Below are 16431 nucleotides of genomic sequence, written 5' to 3' on the forward strand. Positions count from 1 at the left end.
CAAGCAGTGTTGCCAAATGTGTATGCTGAACTCCATTTCATCACAAGATTTCATGGTCCTATTCAATGTTCCTATTCCGTATCCTTAAGCCACAGTCTGTCTATATATTTAGTGGGTGGTGCAGCAGTAATGTGGTAGAACAACTGTGTTACCCAAGTACCCAGTCTAGCTGGGGCCCTAAGCATGATCTTTAACTCCTTTAGGTTCACTCTATAGGTGACTGCACAGAGGATGCACTCTTGCGAGCACAACAGACATATGTTTGGTAAGATCATTCACAGAAGATAAACTTTTTTCCATTGTTGGGGAGGAGCAAGCACTTCTGATGTTTGCAAATGACCTACTCTGCACCTGAGCTAATTTTCAACGGCTGTCACATTCAGTTTCTGCATACAAAACTCTCCTGGCACCCTGCAGGTTTGCACTTGTACTCAAGGCTAAGAACAGTCTGGATGCAGGCATTCTATTCATACACACTCTTAAAAAAACACAGGGGGAGGCCCAGACTTTGCCTGAGTGCATTTGGTTATCAGGTCCTAGTTGACACCAGAGGCTGTTTGTAGGAGAGAGGGACTTAAGCCACTCCTCCATCATGCTACCTTAGTGCCGAACTGGCTAAATGTATAAGCCAAGGCTGAGATTACTTTTCGTATATTCAAGGTAAAGGTAAAGGGACCCCTGACCATTAGGTCTAGTCGTGGACGTCTCTGGGGTTGCGGCGCTCATCTCACTTTATTGGCCGAGGGAGCAGGCGTACAGCTTCCGGGTCATGTGGCCAGTGTGACTAAGCCGCTTCTGGCGAACCAGAGCAGCGCACGGAAACGCCGTTTTCCTTCCCGCCGGAGTGGTTCCTATTTATCTACTTGCACTTTGACGTGCTTTCGAACTGCTAGGTTGGCAGGAGCAGGGACTGAGCAATGGGAGCTCACCCCATTGTGGGGATTCGAACCGCCGACCTTCTGATCGGCAAGTCCTAGGCTCTGTAGTTTAACCCACAGCGCCACCTGCATCCCTCATATTCAAGGTAGTACATATATTCAAGGTAGTTCAGTATAGAATTCAATCTGTACATGAATTGCCCATCTTGAGGTCCTGTGGTCAAATGGTTCATAGGAAAAAAATTAAGACACTGAAATAATCCACAGTAGATGGCTGCCATTTATTGTTATAAACTAGGAAATGGGTAAGCTGCTTCAAAGGGTCTCGGTGCAGTTTATTTAGGGGCTCCAAATGCAATGACCATATTTTCCGTTTCCTGATTAAAGACTCCCTTTACAATTCTTCATAGCTTAAAAAGTGGTAGCTATTCTCATTTCTCACAGCAATGATGTGCTGACTATGATCCAAGGAGGAATTTGCAATATTCACTGCTTGCCCCACATTAGGAACAAAACAACTGACCAGAAGTACCCAGACTCCATATGGGGAATAAGCCTGCCACTGTTTGCATGTTTGTCTATGTTTGCACGTACTGACAAATAAAAAACATATTGTGTAGGATGTGTTGTGGGCCTTGCAACCTTTGATGTCCCTGTACACAAATGAAAAGAGAATGGTTAAAATCAAACAATGCATATTGTTTTGGATAGTATGCCTGCCTGAAAGTTTGGAGGTATCATTGTTTTCCCAGAAGGTATCTGCAGGACAATCTTCTCGCCTTCAAACAGCCAAAGATCCCACTTGGAGTGATTGATCAGCAGAGCCCAAGGCAGGAGCTCTATCAGCAGCGTTTTCACACATGGCTTCCACACTGACAGTTTCACTCGCATTGGGCTATCCCACTGAGTGAGCTGTTCGCTGCTTTCCCAAGTAACGTATCAAAGGAGAGATAAAAGAAAATGGTTAATTCATTGGTAAGATTTGCAGTTTATCATCCTAGCCATTCATAAAGCTTTTGTTACACTGTAGTGCCTCCTGATAACAGATATGATTCTGAAATACAAAGAGATTCTGCCAGGGCAAATCTGTCCCTGATTTAGGCTGGTTTTCTTCTTTGATTGAAATAGGCTTTTATTCAAGGATCAAAAAGCAAATCACATTTTGAAATAATTGAATTAAAAGTAGTCTCAGGACAACACCTGGCATTCAGTCTCCTTGGCAGTTACTTAGTCCTACAAATATGATAGCAAATGATCCCCTGAAAATATGATTCTGATTTTTAAAAATATTTTCAATATGTTGCAATATGAAAAGCCACTCTCTGCTTTGGAATTTGCTTAAGCTAAGGAGCTAACAAAATAAGATGTGTCTTTTCTATCCAGGAGGCAGGTGCAGCTGATAAACCTAGAAAAGTTATTGATAAATGCTGAAAATATGATGCTCTTCCAATGAAATAAAAGTTGTTTTAGGATCCTACCATTTGCAAATGTATTTATTTCATTGCAAGTAGTGCAACTCCAAAGGAAAATAGTAAGACACCAGTACCTGACAAAATCCTTCTTAGTATAAGGCCACACAGACTGGGGGGAGCTGCAGCTCCCATAGAAATCGGCAAGTATTTCATTTGCAGTGCCTCCTGCGTTTGATTTGGTGGCAATCTGCTTAATGAGTGCTGTCGAGATGGGGACTGCACATTCAGAAGGATCATCTTCTTCCCTGCCACGAGAAGAAAGCAAGGATGTAATTCATTGCATGGGTTAATCAGAGAAACTGAGTGTGTGCTCTACACCAGACTTCAGGCTTGTGGGATTTTTTTTTTAATAGACATGTGGACCCACCAACAGAGGCCAGCTGCAGACAGTGGCAGAGGTGGTGGTAAACACAACTGGAATTTGTTTAGCCTATTTGCTTATTAACGTTTATATGCCACTTAATAAAAAAAAGCTCTCTAAGTGGTATACATAAAATAATATTTGTAAGAAAAAATCAGGAAAAGAGCACATCTGAGCACATGCTGAGCACAGTCCATTCACACACAAAAATCAGTCTTGGGTCTATACTGCACAATGGCATCTCCATTACCCATCAGAGAAACGGGTGGTTTTAGTAAACTTTTGTTCCGACGCTAAACTCATCCTGCAGCCCAGCATGCTTAGGTATAGATACTATACCTGGCTTGGAAGGTGAGGTGATGGGTTAAATCAGGTTCTATATTTTGCAATGGTTTTTCTTGCCCTTTCCCAGGAATAATTTGCATTTCACTTAGTCCCAGGCTCCTTTTCTCCAAATGTATGATGATGGGATCCGGAAGATGGCTCCTCATGATAAAAAGAGGGCTGAAAACAATCTACAAAATCAAAGCAGTAGAACAGTTTCAGCTTTTTAACTGTGGATCCAGCATTCCAGCTATAACAGACTGTCACTAAATCTCTGCTGTGGGTCAGTTTGACCTTAATTTGTTTCAGAACATGTGAGGTCATATTAATTTGGGCAATGAGGAATGTACTCACAATTCGTTGTTGTACTTGAGAATTGGCCTCTAATGTCAAAACCATGCACCATACATAAATAATGGAATTGTTTGATGATGGCACCTGCAGACAAGAAAAAAGATAGGTATTGCCTGAGGTTACGGTAGCCTTGTGGAGCTAAATATTTTGTATCATCTGATGTAGCAACACACTGCAAGTCAAAAGAAGACCAGTTTTCAAAGAAAATCCATCTCTCTTTTTTTGCACATTATTTTAGATAGGGCTAAACTATGCATGAAACCATTTGCACACTTAGCAATTTCACATTTTTATTTAAATAAACAGAAGGTGCCCAAGTCTGGATAAGGACCTAGACGGCAGTTATAGGGGGGCTTTTACCCTATGGCTTCAACTGTGGGTCCATTCTGGATCAGGGGTTCTACGCCCACCTACTGACACCAGGAGTAAAGTTCCTATTGGCATCAATGAGAGTTTTCCCCAATGCAAATTCCCAGTGGGTGGGTGGGTAGGTCCAATATGGACTGTAGTAGGAGATGAAGGGTTAATCCTACTCCACCCACCTGATCCTGAAAACAAGCACTCTTTCTAGCAGATGGGTTTGAGGGTGATTAGTATCCTTACACTCATCCAAAATCCACATTCATAATAAGAGAATCGTTACCTTGGAAAACACATTAGGTTTTTTTTTAGAAAATTACAAACGTCTGATTTGCAAACAATTTGTTTGTGTACCTGGATGACTGTGCTATATTCAGTGTCTTTAGACTCGAGAGAGACATCTCTTGACCAGTCTTCATCTCCTTTAGCCTTCACACTCAGCTCTGTTAGTTCATGGTTTTCTAGGACATACGATGGCAGCTTCTGCTTGGGTGCAAGGCAGTCAAAATGTTCCTTTACAACTGCTTGTCCATCCTGCCCAGTGTAATGCTGAACAACTTTCATTTCAATGCTTTCAGAGAGGTAACTACACACAATCTGTCTTCCAGAAATAATTATCTAAATCAGGGACAATGAGACACAAACACAAATAAATATTTTATATGAATTGATTTTTACAATAAAGTTTAAGTTGAAAAATGTCTATTTTATGGAGATAAAGAGACATAATATTAGTTCAGCTATAACAATCTTTGTCCACCAAATCATGTTTTCACGTTACATTTGAACCAGTATATTGCTGAACTGCTGCTGGCACAAATTCACAAATGTAACAATCTAGATAATAAAGTTTTAATGAAAAATCATCAGTAAAATATTATTTTGACCAGATACCAATAATTTAATATTCAACTAAATACTAAATTCAATTGCATCGTCACAGTGAATGCTTTCAATTTAAGCAATTTTGGAGATAGAAGAAGTTAGCTGCTCACCAAAATCAATTAAGACTCTATGTGATGTTAAGTGTCTAAGAACTCTGATGGAACTTATCAAGGGGCTCCGTTCCTCCTTCCGCTTCGCAGGAGAGGCACTTTGCTGAAGGGGCGCTGTGCAGAGAGGGAGAGCTGCGCAGCGCCCCTTCAGCGAAGCGGGAGGAGGAACAGAAGGGACTCTGTTCAAGCTGGCCACTGTTTCTGCGCAGCACCTCTCCTGTGAAGTGCCTCTCCTGCGAAGCAGGAAGAGGAACGGAGCCCCTTCTGTTCCTCCTCCCGCTTCGCAGGAGAGGCACTTCGCTGAAGTGGCGCTGCGCAGCTCTCCCTCTCTGCGCAGTGCCATTCGCTCCATAAGACGCACTCACATTTCCCCTTACTTTTTAGGAGGAAAAAAGTGTGTCTTATGGAGCAAAAAATACGGTAAGTAATACTTAATTACTTGTGGCATCCTCTTGGACAACTTAATGTTTGTTGGAAAAAGAATTCCTGAGCAAAATGTACATGCATAAGAACACTCACTTGTTTTTGTACTCCATTGAGCTGCAGGACCTTGATAATAAGTGATGCAGTCCTTCCCTTGTACTGAATAGTCCTGATAAATGTTCCTGCATTATCTACACTGAATGGCTCAGACCACCGCCAGTTTCCCCAACCTTCAATACAGATATGTAGCAGCTGAAAAAGATAAAAAAATAATAATAACTATCCAAAAGCAAACAAGCAGCACATTAATTGTTGACCTGTACTAATCAGCTAACCTTACAGCAAAACCCAAGTCCCATCACTGCAAAAGTTCTCATTATAAGATTTGAACATGTTTAATACCTTTCTTTAAAAACAAACAAAGCCGTATGACCCTTGTTACCCAGTGTACTAAAGAAACATAGGCCTTGGTAATCATGTGCTTTATATTTAATAAACTAAATAAATAAACTTCCAGTCTTTAAAGGTGAATTTCTAAGTACATTTCTCTATTTTAATAGAGGCCAAATGAAGCCGGTTTATCATTCAGTTATTCAGTATGAAACTGCTGCCCAGGAAAAAAAAAGTCACACATTTTCTGATTTATGAATACAGTACTAAAAAAAAAGTTACATCAAGGTCTAGAAAAAGGAGATAATGAAGCCCCCCACACATCAAGGGCAATGAATCAAGGCTAATGGACTGAAATTATGCTTTTTCCAGTGAAGTTTGACTTTGACCTTTAAGAAGGAGCCACAAGAACAAACGGCTAAGATGTTACAACTCAGTAGCCTGCTGGCAATTTTTGGTCCCCTCAGCACAAAACTGCTTGTAAAACAAACACATTCAATACAGTGGGTGGCTTTTGAATTACAAAAGTTAGGCCTTGACTACTAACACAAATATACAAGATAATAAGTATACCCTGAGGGGAAAATGTACTCTGGGACATAAAAGCTCCTAATGGCTTTGATATTTAAATCTTAGTCACAGAATAAAGAGAAACAACTGCTGTGGCTGAAACCAAGTTGCTCACAGCCTCCTGTGTGTGTGGTGGTGGGGATGGAGGAGAAGCCGCATACCCAAAATGAAAGAAATGAGAAGGCTGCTGACTGTTGAGAGAGAATGGTAGCGGGGAAAACAAACAAACAAACAACAAACAAATGGAGGTATGCTATACAAAAGCTGGCCCTATGTGCTCAAAAATTATTGAAAACAAATGCTCTGTGACAGATAATGATGAGTCTGAACACAGAACTTCCCTTCTGGAGCATCTCCTCCCATCTTGTATGAACAGCCAGCTCATATCACCCAGGAATATGCTATCAGTTTACATCAAAAGTTTTACAAACATTGGCTGATTATTTTCTAACAATGCACCACGGAGATTGATGCGCATTTCATGTTAAATGTATGAAAAGGCTAGGAAAACAGTACTCTTGGGAGCGAGTATCTGATGACATTGTAAGCTCTGTACTACGGAAATAATTCCTATTTATATCTCACTGATTTGTGGGAGCTTCACGACTCCATGCTCCCACTGCTGCTTCATACAGCACCAGGTGTCCAATGGAACCTGCTTCTCCTGGGGCTTGGGTACTATTCAACAGCCAGGGTTAAGAATTTCATAAAGGGTTCCTTATTTCCCCCCACAAAACTCGAGCACTGATTCTACTACCACCTTGTTGGGTGCCTTATGATTTAAATGGGCATCCTAAGGACTCCAAGATGGCAGTCAGAATGAGCAGCCTGAGCACACTTAAGCAAACATCATACTCAGCCAATTAAGTTAAACCACTGCTTTAGGGGATACCTTTGCTGCCTTTTAAGTTTCCCCCCATACATTTTGAGAACTGTTGGGAATTTACCTCATGTGGGTCACGTGACTGGGGTGGGAGAGCAGACCTGGAAGAAGGCATGCCAGATTTGGGCTGCATTGCATTGGAAGGTATGAAACAGAACAAGATGGCCAAGCTGGTGAAAGATGCTTGCTAAGATGCCTTGGTGCTTGTGCCTCCAGCAACAATAATGGATGATGGAGCATCCCCAGACTATGTACCTGTTCATCTAGTGGGTGTGCAACCCAGTTCAGAACCACCCACCTAATTTACAGATGTAGGAGCCACAAGCCTTCATGGAAATGTTTAAATTGGCTTACAAGACTGAGAGACAAAAAGGAACGGGGAACATTTAAGACTCACATATCATTTTTGGCCTTGGTTACAGAGTCCACTGTGATTTGTTCTCCTTCAATATTTAATCTGAATTGCCTGCATGATTTCTATTTTCAGCTACTAAATTTAGTTTTGAGCCAAACTGTTTATTCGTTGCCATTCAGAATCATTAAGTCATCAACGCTGTACGCCAATCATCAGAAGTGGGAAAGTTTGTGGGTTCTAGCAAGGCTGGCAGAGACAAGGAATTCATGATGCTGCAACAAAGGAGGCTGGCTAAGGAACCAGGCATCAATGCCACGAGATGCTGCTAAATTAAAACTTCTGGTTGCAGAGTGATAAAGCTGGAAAAGGGAAAGCCAGTCTGGGATATGTGGACTGGTGATAACAAACAGGAGAGGATTTAAGTGAAAAGCGATTTGACCACTGTCAGAGCTGCCCGAGGTCCCAGCTCACAAAGGACCAACGCCAGTTCTTGTTATATACAAAAGTCTTTATTGAAGTTCAGTTTCGATTTCAAAGCCGCGGCGCGCAGCTCTACGTCTTGAACTCTAGACCGCTGAAGCTCTGTCTGAATCTCCTCCCCCCAGACACCAGTTTAAGACTCTAGCCTTGCTCCACCTCCTCCTTTGCTCTTTCCTCCTCTGGGTCCTCCTGTCCGCTGGGGTCTTGCCCTTTCTAGACTCTTCTGACGCTGAGTCCCCTGAGTCTTCCCCCTGCCTCCGGCGGGCTTTAGGACCTGGTTCCCAATCTGGGTTTTCTGCTGTCCCGCGCGCCTGTACATTCGAACTTGGCGCCCGCGCCCAGCCGGCAACCTTCCTCCTGACCGTTACACTGCTCCTGTCACTGCTTCCCCCTTTGGGGGGGCTAGCTGGACCTGACTTCCCCTCCGTTCCCTCACTCTCCAATAGAGGCGTGGTCAGCCCTGACTCAACTTCTCTCCCTGCTGGAGGAGACGCTGGCCCTGATACATGGGACTCTTCCCCCCCACTACGCTCTGGTGGGGGAGCTGGTCCTGATCTCCCGCTGCTGCTTTGGGAGTCCCCGCTGGCCCCTTGCTTCTGGTGCGTCCCCCCTGGGACCCCCCTTGTCCTGGCCATCGGCGCCCCCCTCTGGGAATCTTCTGATTCGCTGGAGAAGCTCATGGAATCTCTCGGGCCACTGTCATACTCCCCTACGCTGCCCTCAGATTCTTCCCCTTCGCTCTCCATTTCCTCTCTCCCCTGTGCCTCTGCTCCTGAGCCCCTGACAACCACTATTATATTTTACATCAAGAAGTCATAAATAGTATAAAGAACAGGGATAAGATCTTCCCTATATACAATGGATCTTCTGTAGAGTTGCTTTACAAAGATTACTAGACCTATTAAGAAACATAACAGGTGACAAAGAGAACTCAGGCTCTGAGGGAAGATTCCTGAAAAGATACCGCTGAACAGAAGAGTTTTACTTAAGTTCCATGGGGCCAAACATTTTGTTGTTTTGCAGAGCAGTATGGCTTCTGCCGTAGCTTGAATCACAATTAAAGGAATGGATCTAATGATGGGCTGCTGCTTACTATGACATTCAGCAGCTCATGTTGCTTATCAGTCTGGAAAAATAGGCCTTCAGAAGACCTCTTACTTTTCTAAACTTTAATGTTAGATTTTCATGAGACCATTAGTTGCATTTCCCTTAACAAGAAGCCAAGAACCTTTAATAAACCATAGTGTGTAAAGCTGCCAGCTAGTGCATGCAGTTTGATCACTACCTCTTTGCCCCTCTATTGGCATGAGCAGCTAAACAAAACAGCCTAACATAACATTCCATTTCTGGTATTATGGCTTTTTTCTCTAATAAACAAGAGATTTTTGGCAAGACTTAACCCAAGGTTTGTTGCTGACTTACAAATATTGGCCTATGAGTGAGAAGCAAACCACAATCCTGGGTTCGGTTGTTATGCTTAACTATTTGTTTACCTACTTGTGCCAGAGGAGGAGGGAAGAGGAAGCAATTGGGCTGTGTGTACATTATGGGTTACTAAACCAAGGTTATTGGCTTATTGTTGCATGCAAATACTGCCACTAAGTTATTGTTGAAAGTAAAGACATTTCACCAGTTTCCTACATACAAAGTTGTGCAGAACCATATCAGAAATGCCTTGAACCCAATGCAAGGTCAAGAACTTTAGAGCAAATGCAAGATTCAAATCTAATATATATGTTTGTGTGTGTGAGAGAGATCTAGTGTCTCCCAATGAAGTAAAATCTCAACTACATTACATTAATGAAGCATTAAAAAAATGAACTTTTATGGAGCTGGAAGAATGCTGGGGAGTGGATAATTTTGAGAAATTCCAGGTGAAAAAAAAAGAGAAGTCCCTCATACTCACTGGGATTTGCAGAGGTTTTTCAAAATATGAGAAAATAAAATAGAATATATATATTGCCTGTGCATAGTGACTATTAAATAAATTGTTTACTTTAAATCCAATGATTCAATTATTTATATGCTTTTACTTCTGAAGCAAATGTGTTTTGAGATTTTAGCTTTGTACCGCCACAGCAAAACCAAAGGAATCTTAAAACTCCTTTCATTTATTTATATTATCTATTCTAAACAGTCAATTACAACACCTCTCCTCAACTTTAATCAGTGAAAGAAAAATTAATACTTTAAATGATATGAATTTTAATGAAACCCAATGCTTTGAAAACTATTTATTTTCATTTAACTGAGCTGCCTTGCCATACTAAAAAAAACATTTTTGCAAAGGTTAAATAAAGTATTTTATGGCAACTGCTGCTGCTTAGTGCCTGTGTAACAAGAAACATGAGCTGTCCAAAGTTGTGCAAGTGGATTTTCTTTCCCAGTAAGGCAATGTGGTATCTGAGACCTTGTCCTAACTCATTTTTATCCCCAAGTGTGAGTCAAGAAAGTCAAGTATGAACTAATGCCTAGAGGAAAGTCCCTGACTCCAAAAGTATGGATTATTTCATATTTCACATTTATCTCACAATCTGCTCTCAGAGTTCTTAAAATTCACTAACTTGGCAAGATGAGAATTATCATGAGGAATGAAATAACTTCAAAACTATGAAGTAATCTAGCATTCCATTAATCTGACACTCGAGTGGCTTGTCCATGCTTGGGCACCGTTCTGACCTCTGGATAATGAGTTCCTCAAGAACGTCTCCAGCAATAAAGAAATTTGGAATGTGCCACAATAAAATATGCACAACAATCTGAAGTCCTAATTAAGGTGCATTAATTTTGTAGACTTATACACCCCACTTTGAAAAATTAGGACACGGTGTTAAAAATAAAACTGTGCTTATCTGAGATGACAAGGTATCAAGATGTCCAGAGTTCTTTCCAGAGAACAGAGCATCGTGAGTTCTTGTTTAAAATTCACAACACAAACTACACCCAGGGTGTGGGGATTTTACAGCATTTAACGAACGGAATCCACTTATGCACAAAAAGCGCCCCACGCTCCTGGTATGTTAAATTACCCAAATGGTTCATTTCTGAGATCTCAACATTCTGGTGACATGGGAGAGGCGATAAAGTGTCAGCAGAACAATAATAACACAGAAAATATTACAAGGCTTGGGGGCCATTCAACAGAGTTACTCATTTAGTTCAGTTCTTGCCAGAAAACATCCCAATAATCTAACTTTTCAGAGAATCAAGAACTAATCTCCAGCCAGTGGTAGGATAAGCTGCTCCACGGCTGACCTGCTTTCCATATCTCTCCCTTGCTCTGCTTCACACTGTATGCCCATTCGTTCTGGCACACCATTCATTCCTCATATAAGAAGAGCCACTGTAGTCAGCTGCCCCCTTCCAAAGAATAGCACAGCAACCTGAATTTCACAGACCTGATAACTAACAATACAAGAAAAACAACAAACTCAAACATAAATTACTTAGACCACTAATCACATGTATTTCATTTTTATTCCCCCCCCCCCTGAGCTATCACTTGTAACTTCAGAGCAACCCTGTGAGGCAGGTTGATTATTCTTGTAGTTTGGGAATGGAGGACACATAAACAAGTCTAGAACAGAAACTGGACTTCAGGGCTCCTAGATCCTAGTCCTTAATATACAGGATAACACTGTCATCCAGATATTGTAGCTGCATCTCACAGGCAATCGTGTGATTAGAAGGAGAAGAATTCACATCTTAGCATAAAGCAAAACTGGTACTCCTGCAGATAAAGGACTCATCTACCTATACATTAATGTGGCCTAAAAACATCTTGGATCAGAGTATATGCCCACTGAGTACATCATCCTGCTTCCCAGCATCATTATTGACAAATTTATATCTGTAACTGTCTTGCAGTAAGGATAAAATTGTGTAAATACTCTTTATATTTAAAAGACCATTTTGAAATCTCAATTTGCTTACACATAAACATAAAATATGTGTAAGCAAACTGAGAAAAAAGCCTATATATCATTCCTGACTTTTTACATTGTTTCCCAATTGTCTCTTACATAAATAAAGGTATTTATTAAAAAAAATTATAAGAATACATAAAAACATATAATAAACAAAACAATACAAAACATTACAAAACATAAAGTATAGAATATAATATAAAGAGTACATAAAAAAGAAAGAAAAAAACATTTTTCTTTTGAAATTCTAAGTTCTTAACCCTGTTTCCTGGCTTCCCCACACCTCCCTTCCCTGTCTCCCTGTTTACCATCAAATTCACCAAATCCCTGTCCTCTTTTAAATCCCATTATCTGTTAAAATATTTAAATAAGTCTTATTTCCGTATTTTCATCCCTATTAGACTCCTTATTATATAATCCTTACAGCCACCTATAAACCAGTAGCCATCACTCTTATGGTAGTATAAATTACATTAGTTATGGAACAAGTATTCTACTTTCAGTTCCCACAAAAACCCAGAACAAATTGTGACCCTGGCTATGTTTTTAGGTGCTATGATTGTGCTTGTGCATGAGTGTGTGTGTGCGTGTGAAAGAGAGAGAGAGAAATCAGATAACTGTTTTCATGGATATTCACAAATGAGTTATCATATGCTACAGTACTGTGGGCTGATATTCACATCATCATGTACCTAGAAGGCACTTCATTGCAGGAAAGAGCAGGTCGCAATACATATACTTAACAAGTATGTGCATTGTATCAGAGATATAAACGCTGGGCGGCAGCCTGCCATCATGCTTACACTGAAATAACAGAGGTGCAAAAATCACAAGCAGGCTACCTGCTATATCCACCAAAGAAGTGTATTTTGTGTAGGATTTTGTCATGTTTAATGCAGCCACTCATAACTGAATGTTCCTCATTCTGATTCAATTGCTTGTAAATGCTTGTAAAATTTACAGCTGGGAGACAAATGGCAAATGAAGCAGGCTTCCATAGCATCTCACTGCCTCTCTATTTGGCTTGACCAGAGGTAAAGCATAGTAAAAAGGTGAAGTAAGGAGCTCTCCCTTCTTAGATGCAACTTCCATTTAAAACCAATTCTGATGTAGCAGTTTTCCTTAATGGAAGAATATGGTTTTGTATCTTCACAATGATTTTCATGTACATTTGTCGTGAGCATTCCACTGCCAGAGAAAAGTTGAAAAATAAAAAAGCACGCACCGGTTGCCAAAGGAATAAAAGGTAATTAAAATGCAGAATTTTAAAGAAATGGCAAATAACTTCAAGCACTTAAATAAGTTGCCTGCAAGCTGATTTTGCCTAAGCAGAAGTGAAAGCTGCAATCCTTCCTCCATAGGGGCTGCAGGTTATTCTGGGAAAACAGCAGCAGCAGCAGCAGCAGCAGCAACAGCAGCAGCAGCAATACAATAGGAGACTGAGGGACTGGTAACCATTAAAACATAAGATGAATCAGAGAAAAATCCTATCATGTTCAGCATTCTCTTCTCTCAGTGGCCAACCAGATGTCTATGAAAAACCCACAAGCAGAACATTAATATGATAGTCCTCTCCTGCAGTTGTTCCATAGCAACTGAAGCATACTGTCTCTGGTACTGGAGGTGGCATATAAAAGGTATAGCCTTATCCTCCATCAATTTGTGGCCTTCTAAAGCAATAGAAGCTGGTCACATCAGTTTACCTATGTGAAGAACTTCCTTTTGTCTCTCCTGAATCTCCCAGCACCCAGTTGCACTGAATGACCCCTGATACTATTAAAGTTAGGGAGAAAAACCTTTCTCTATCAACTTTCTCAACACCATGCATAATTTTACACACCTCTACCCGGTCTCTTTTACCATTTTTCTAAACTAAAAAACCAGAAGTATTATAAATTTCCCTCACATGGGAATTGCTCCAGCCCCTTGATCATTTTAGTGTCCTTTTTTCTGCTCCTTTGGACATGCAGAGACTGAAACCACACACAGCAAGTATTCCAAGTGTGGTCAACACCATAGATTTGCATGAAGGCATTATGACAGCGGCAATTTTATTTTCAATGGGAGCTTTGTGTCCACACAGTTAGGATTAAAATACCAAAACCTGAAGACTAAATTCTCTCTCTTAAACCTGACAAATTACTGCTGTACTTTGGGTTCAGAAGCTTGCCGTTTTCTGTTTCTCTCTCTCTCTCTCTCGTTTCATTTGGAAAGGGTGTGGGTGTTCAGTTCCAAACTTGAATGAAATCTAAACACTTCTGGGTTTCCTCATCCATTTTGTTTATCTCTTGTGTCTCTTGCAGCTAAAGCGTGTGACTCCAGCTGGAATCTGGAAAGCTAAAGATAGCTGAATGCTTGAATAAAAAACCAGAATCAATGATTAAAACACCACCCAATTTTAACAATCGCTGCACTTGTAATGCTTTTTTCTTTCATACCTGCGGGGACTTGTGAGAGCGCCAGCTGTACTGGTGACTGTGGAGGCTAGCCAGCAAAACATTTTCATCAGTATCCACCTGGCCAAACCGCAGTGTCTCCTGTGTGTCATTACAGATTACAAAATGGCTGAAGACCAACTCTTCTGCCTCAGGGCACTGGTTCTGAAAGGAAAAGAATATGAAAGCCAAACAAGGGTCAGATTAATTGCAATATGTTTGGCAGCTGCCTGCCAGTGGCGAATGTTTCTACACACAAAAAAAACCCCTCCCTTGTCACAAGCTTTTCCTACAGAACTTTATTTCTATATCATAAAATCACAAAGCAATTTATGGGTACCCTGAAATATATTTTTATGGGTACCCCCCAAATATATTTATATTCCTTGAACTGTAAACCACAAGCAAAAAGACAATGAAATAACAACTTTTAAAAGATTATCTGAGCCAAATTAACACCAGAGACTACTGCAGAGAAGTGTTCAGAACAGCCTGAGGAGATTCTACATAACAATACAAAACCTACTCATGAGCCATTATGCCTGGGGTTCCCAACATACTGCCTATGGGCAACCTGGTGTCCTCAGACACCCCCCACAGTGCTTGCTAAGACCCCCGTGCCTGTTCCAACTTTCTGTATTTCTTTATAATTAAGGGATAGTTTTGTGCTTTTGAGATGGTTGTTTGGTTGGGAGGGAGTTGCTTGTTTTGTGGGGGGAGGTGTTACCTGATTTTTTCCCCATGTAGTTTTGCATTTGCAGGGGTGGAGTGTTTTTGAGCACTGTCTTTCTTTTTTGTGTGTGAAATGCATATCCTGTGGGACCGATTACAGTTTCTTAGATTTCCAAATGACCCTCTGCATCCACACATATTTGAGATGCCTGGGTTTTGACAATAAAAACACTAGTTCAAAGACATTTGAACTGATATTTAGGATTTAGTGTGAGGTTTCTGAAACATAAAATGTATTTTTAATACTTTTTGGAGCAAAAAGTAAAATAGCATCAAAGTCTGCACTTTCCTACAATTGATGTTTGATTGCATATACACACTCAAACAGGCTCTCCTTTTTTAAAGCAGAAATGACAAATATCAAAATACCGAGATTGGATTTTTTTGTTTTTAAATTTACTTTCAGTTCTCTAAACTGGTCTTAACCCCACTGTTCACCTTTAGCTTCCAGAATGCTCTGTTGCGTTGACTTAAGCAAATACAACTTACTCAAGTCCACTTTGTGCAAAGGTTCTGTGGAGTAAAAGAGTAATTTGATGCCGTGTCAACTCACAAGTGTCCTGAAATGCTTCAGTATTCACTCTGAAATGTTTCAGTATTCTAGAGCAAGGTTCCTGTATTAATATGTATATACAGAAGGACAGGTGTGGACATGAAACCTTGACCACACAGCATGGCAAATCCACTTGGAATTTTTTTTTTTTATGCACACAGACAGCTTCTGGCATTTGAAGTATTACACTGCTCAGTGTACTTTCAAAGTTTGTTTTAGATTGTAGAAAATATCTCACGGTCCTCCCTCAGTATAGTGATCATCCTTCCTGAACATCCACATGTATCCTCTTTGATGGTCTGAGTGATCAGACTTGAGCTACGAGCAAACTGGGCATTTTCCTCTGGTAGTATTGTATGAATGATAGGCTTACTTGATGGTTGATATAAATTACCAATGTCTCAGGGGTTCATTAATCCCTGTAACTCACTGCATTATGGGAATGATTTGATGCCAGCAGAAGATGGCAATATAAGTCCTTCAAGGAGATCTGTATCATTGACTTTAAATATTCCTATCCAGTCCTTCCATCAGCTTGAAGCTACCTTCCAACTCACAGCAGTCTCTTTTCCAACAATGTAATACTGTATACCACATTATGAAGAACTCTATTTTGGTTTCACACATTCCGTTTGAGTCAATATAATCCAAGCAATGTTTCCTTTCCCTTTTTGTTGCCTTTCCCCTCAACCATTTTGACTTTCCCTAACCACCACCACTGCCCCACCCCTGGTTGGCTTGGCAGCTTCAAGATGGCCTTCAGTCTGTTAGAGAGCTGGATTTCCCATTGTCCTTTTCTTCCATAGTAGCATCTTCTCCTGGCACCAGTACCAACACAGGCTCTTCCCTTGCTGATTACAGCTGCTTCAAGATTCTGTCAGCAAAATGCCAGAGAATGCGTAGAAGCATATAAAAACAAGGAAGATAGCCAGGTCTCTCT

The 16431-nt window shown here is 40.8% G+C and overlaps 1 protein-coding gene across 6 annotated transcripts in view; it reads right to left on the reverse strand.

The window, feature by feature from the left end:
- VPS13B (vacuolar protein sorting 13 homolog B) overlaps nucleotides 1-16431 on the reverse strand; it is a 399672-nt gene that overhangs the window by 33858 nt on the left and 349383 nt on the right. For 5 of the 6 annotated variants that reach the window (XM_083749735.1, XM_083749734.1, XM_083749738.1 and 2 more), the window contains exons 43-49: nucleotides 14210-14371; nucleotides 5264-5419; nucleotides 4104-4367; nucleotides 3390-3473; nucleotides 3051-3226; nucleotides 2425-2595; nucleotides 1599-1800 (exon numbers count right to left, since the gene is read on the reverse strand). In XM_083749735.1, coding sequence (XP_083605861.1) covers nucleotides 1599-1800; nucleotides 2425-2595; nucleotides 3051-3226; nucleotides 3390-3473; nucleotides 4104-4367; nucleotides 5264-5419; nucleotides 14210-14371 — 1215 coding nt within the window. The remainder of the gene's footprint in view (nucleotides 1-1598; nucleotides 1801-2424; nucleotides 2596-3050; nucleotides 3227-3389; nucleotides 3474-4103; nucleotides 4368-5263; nucleotides 5420-14209; nucleotides 14372-16431) is intronic. The other variant, XM_083749736.1, reaches the window with a different exon arrangement.

This window comes from Podarcis gaigeae, assembly GCF_964106915.1.
Source record: "Podarcis gaigeae genome assembly, chromosome: 7".
In the NCBI taxonomy this organism is placed as follows: Eukaryota; Metazoa; Chordata; class Lepidosauria; order Squamata; family Lacertidae; genus Podarcis; species Podarcis gaigeae.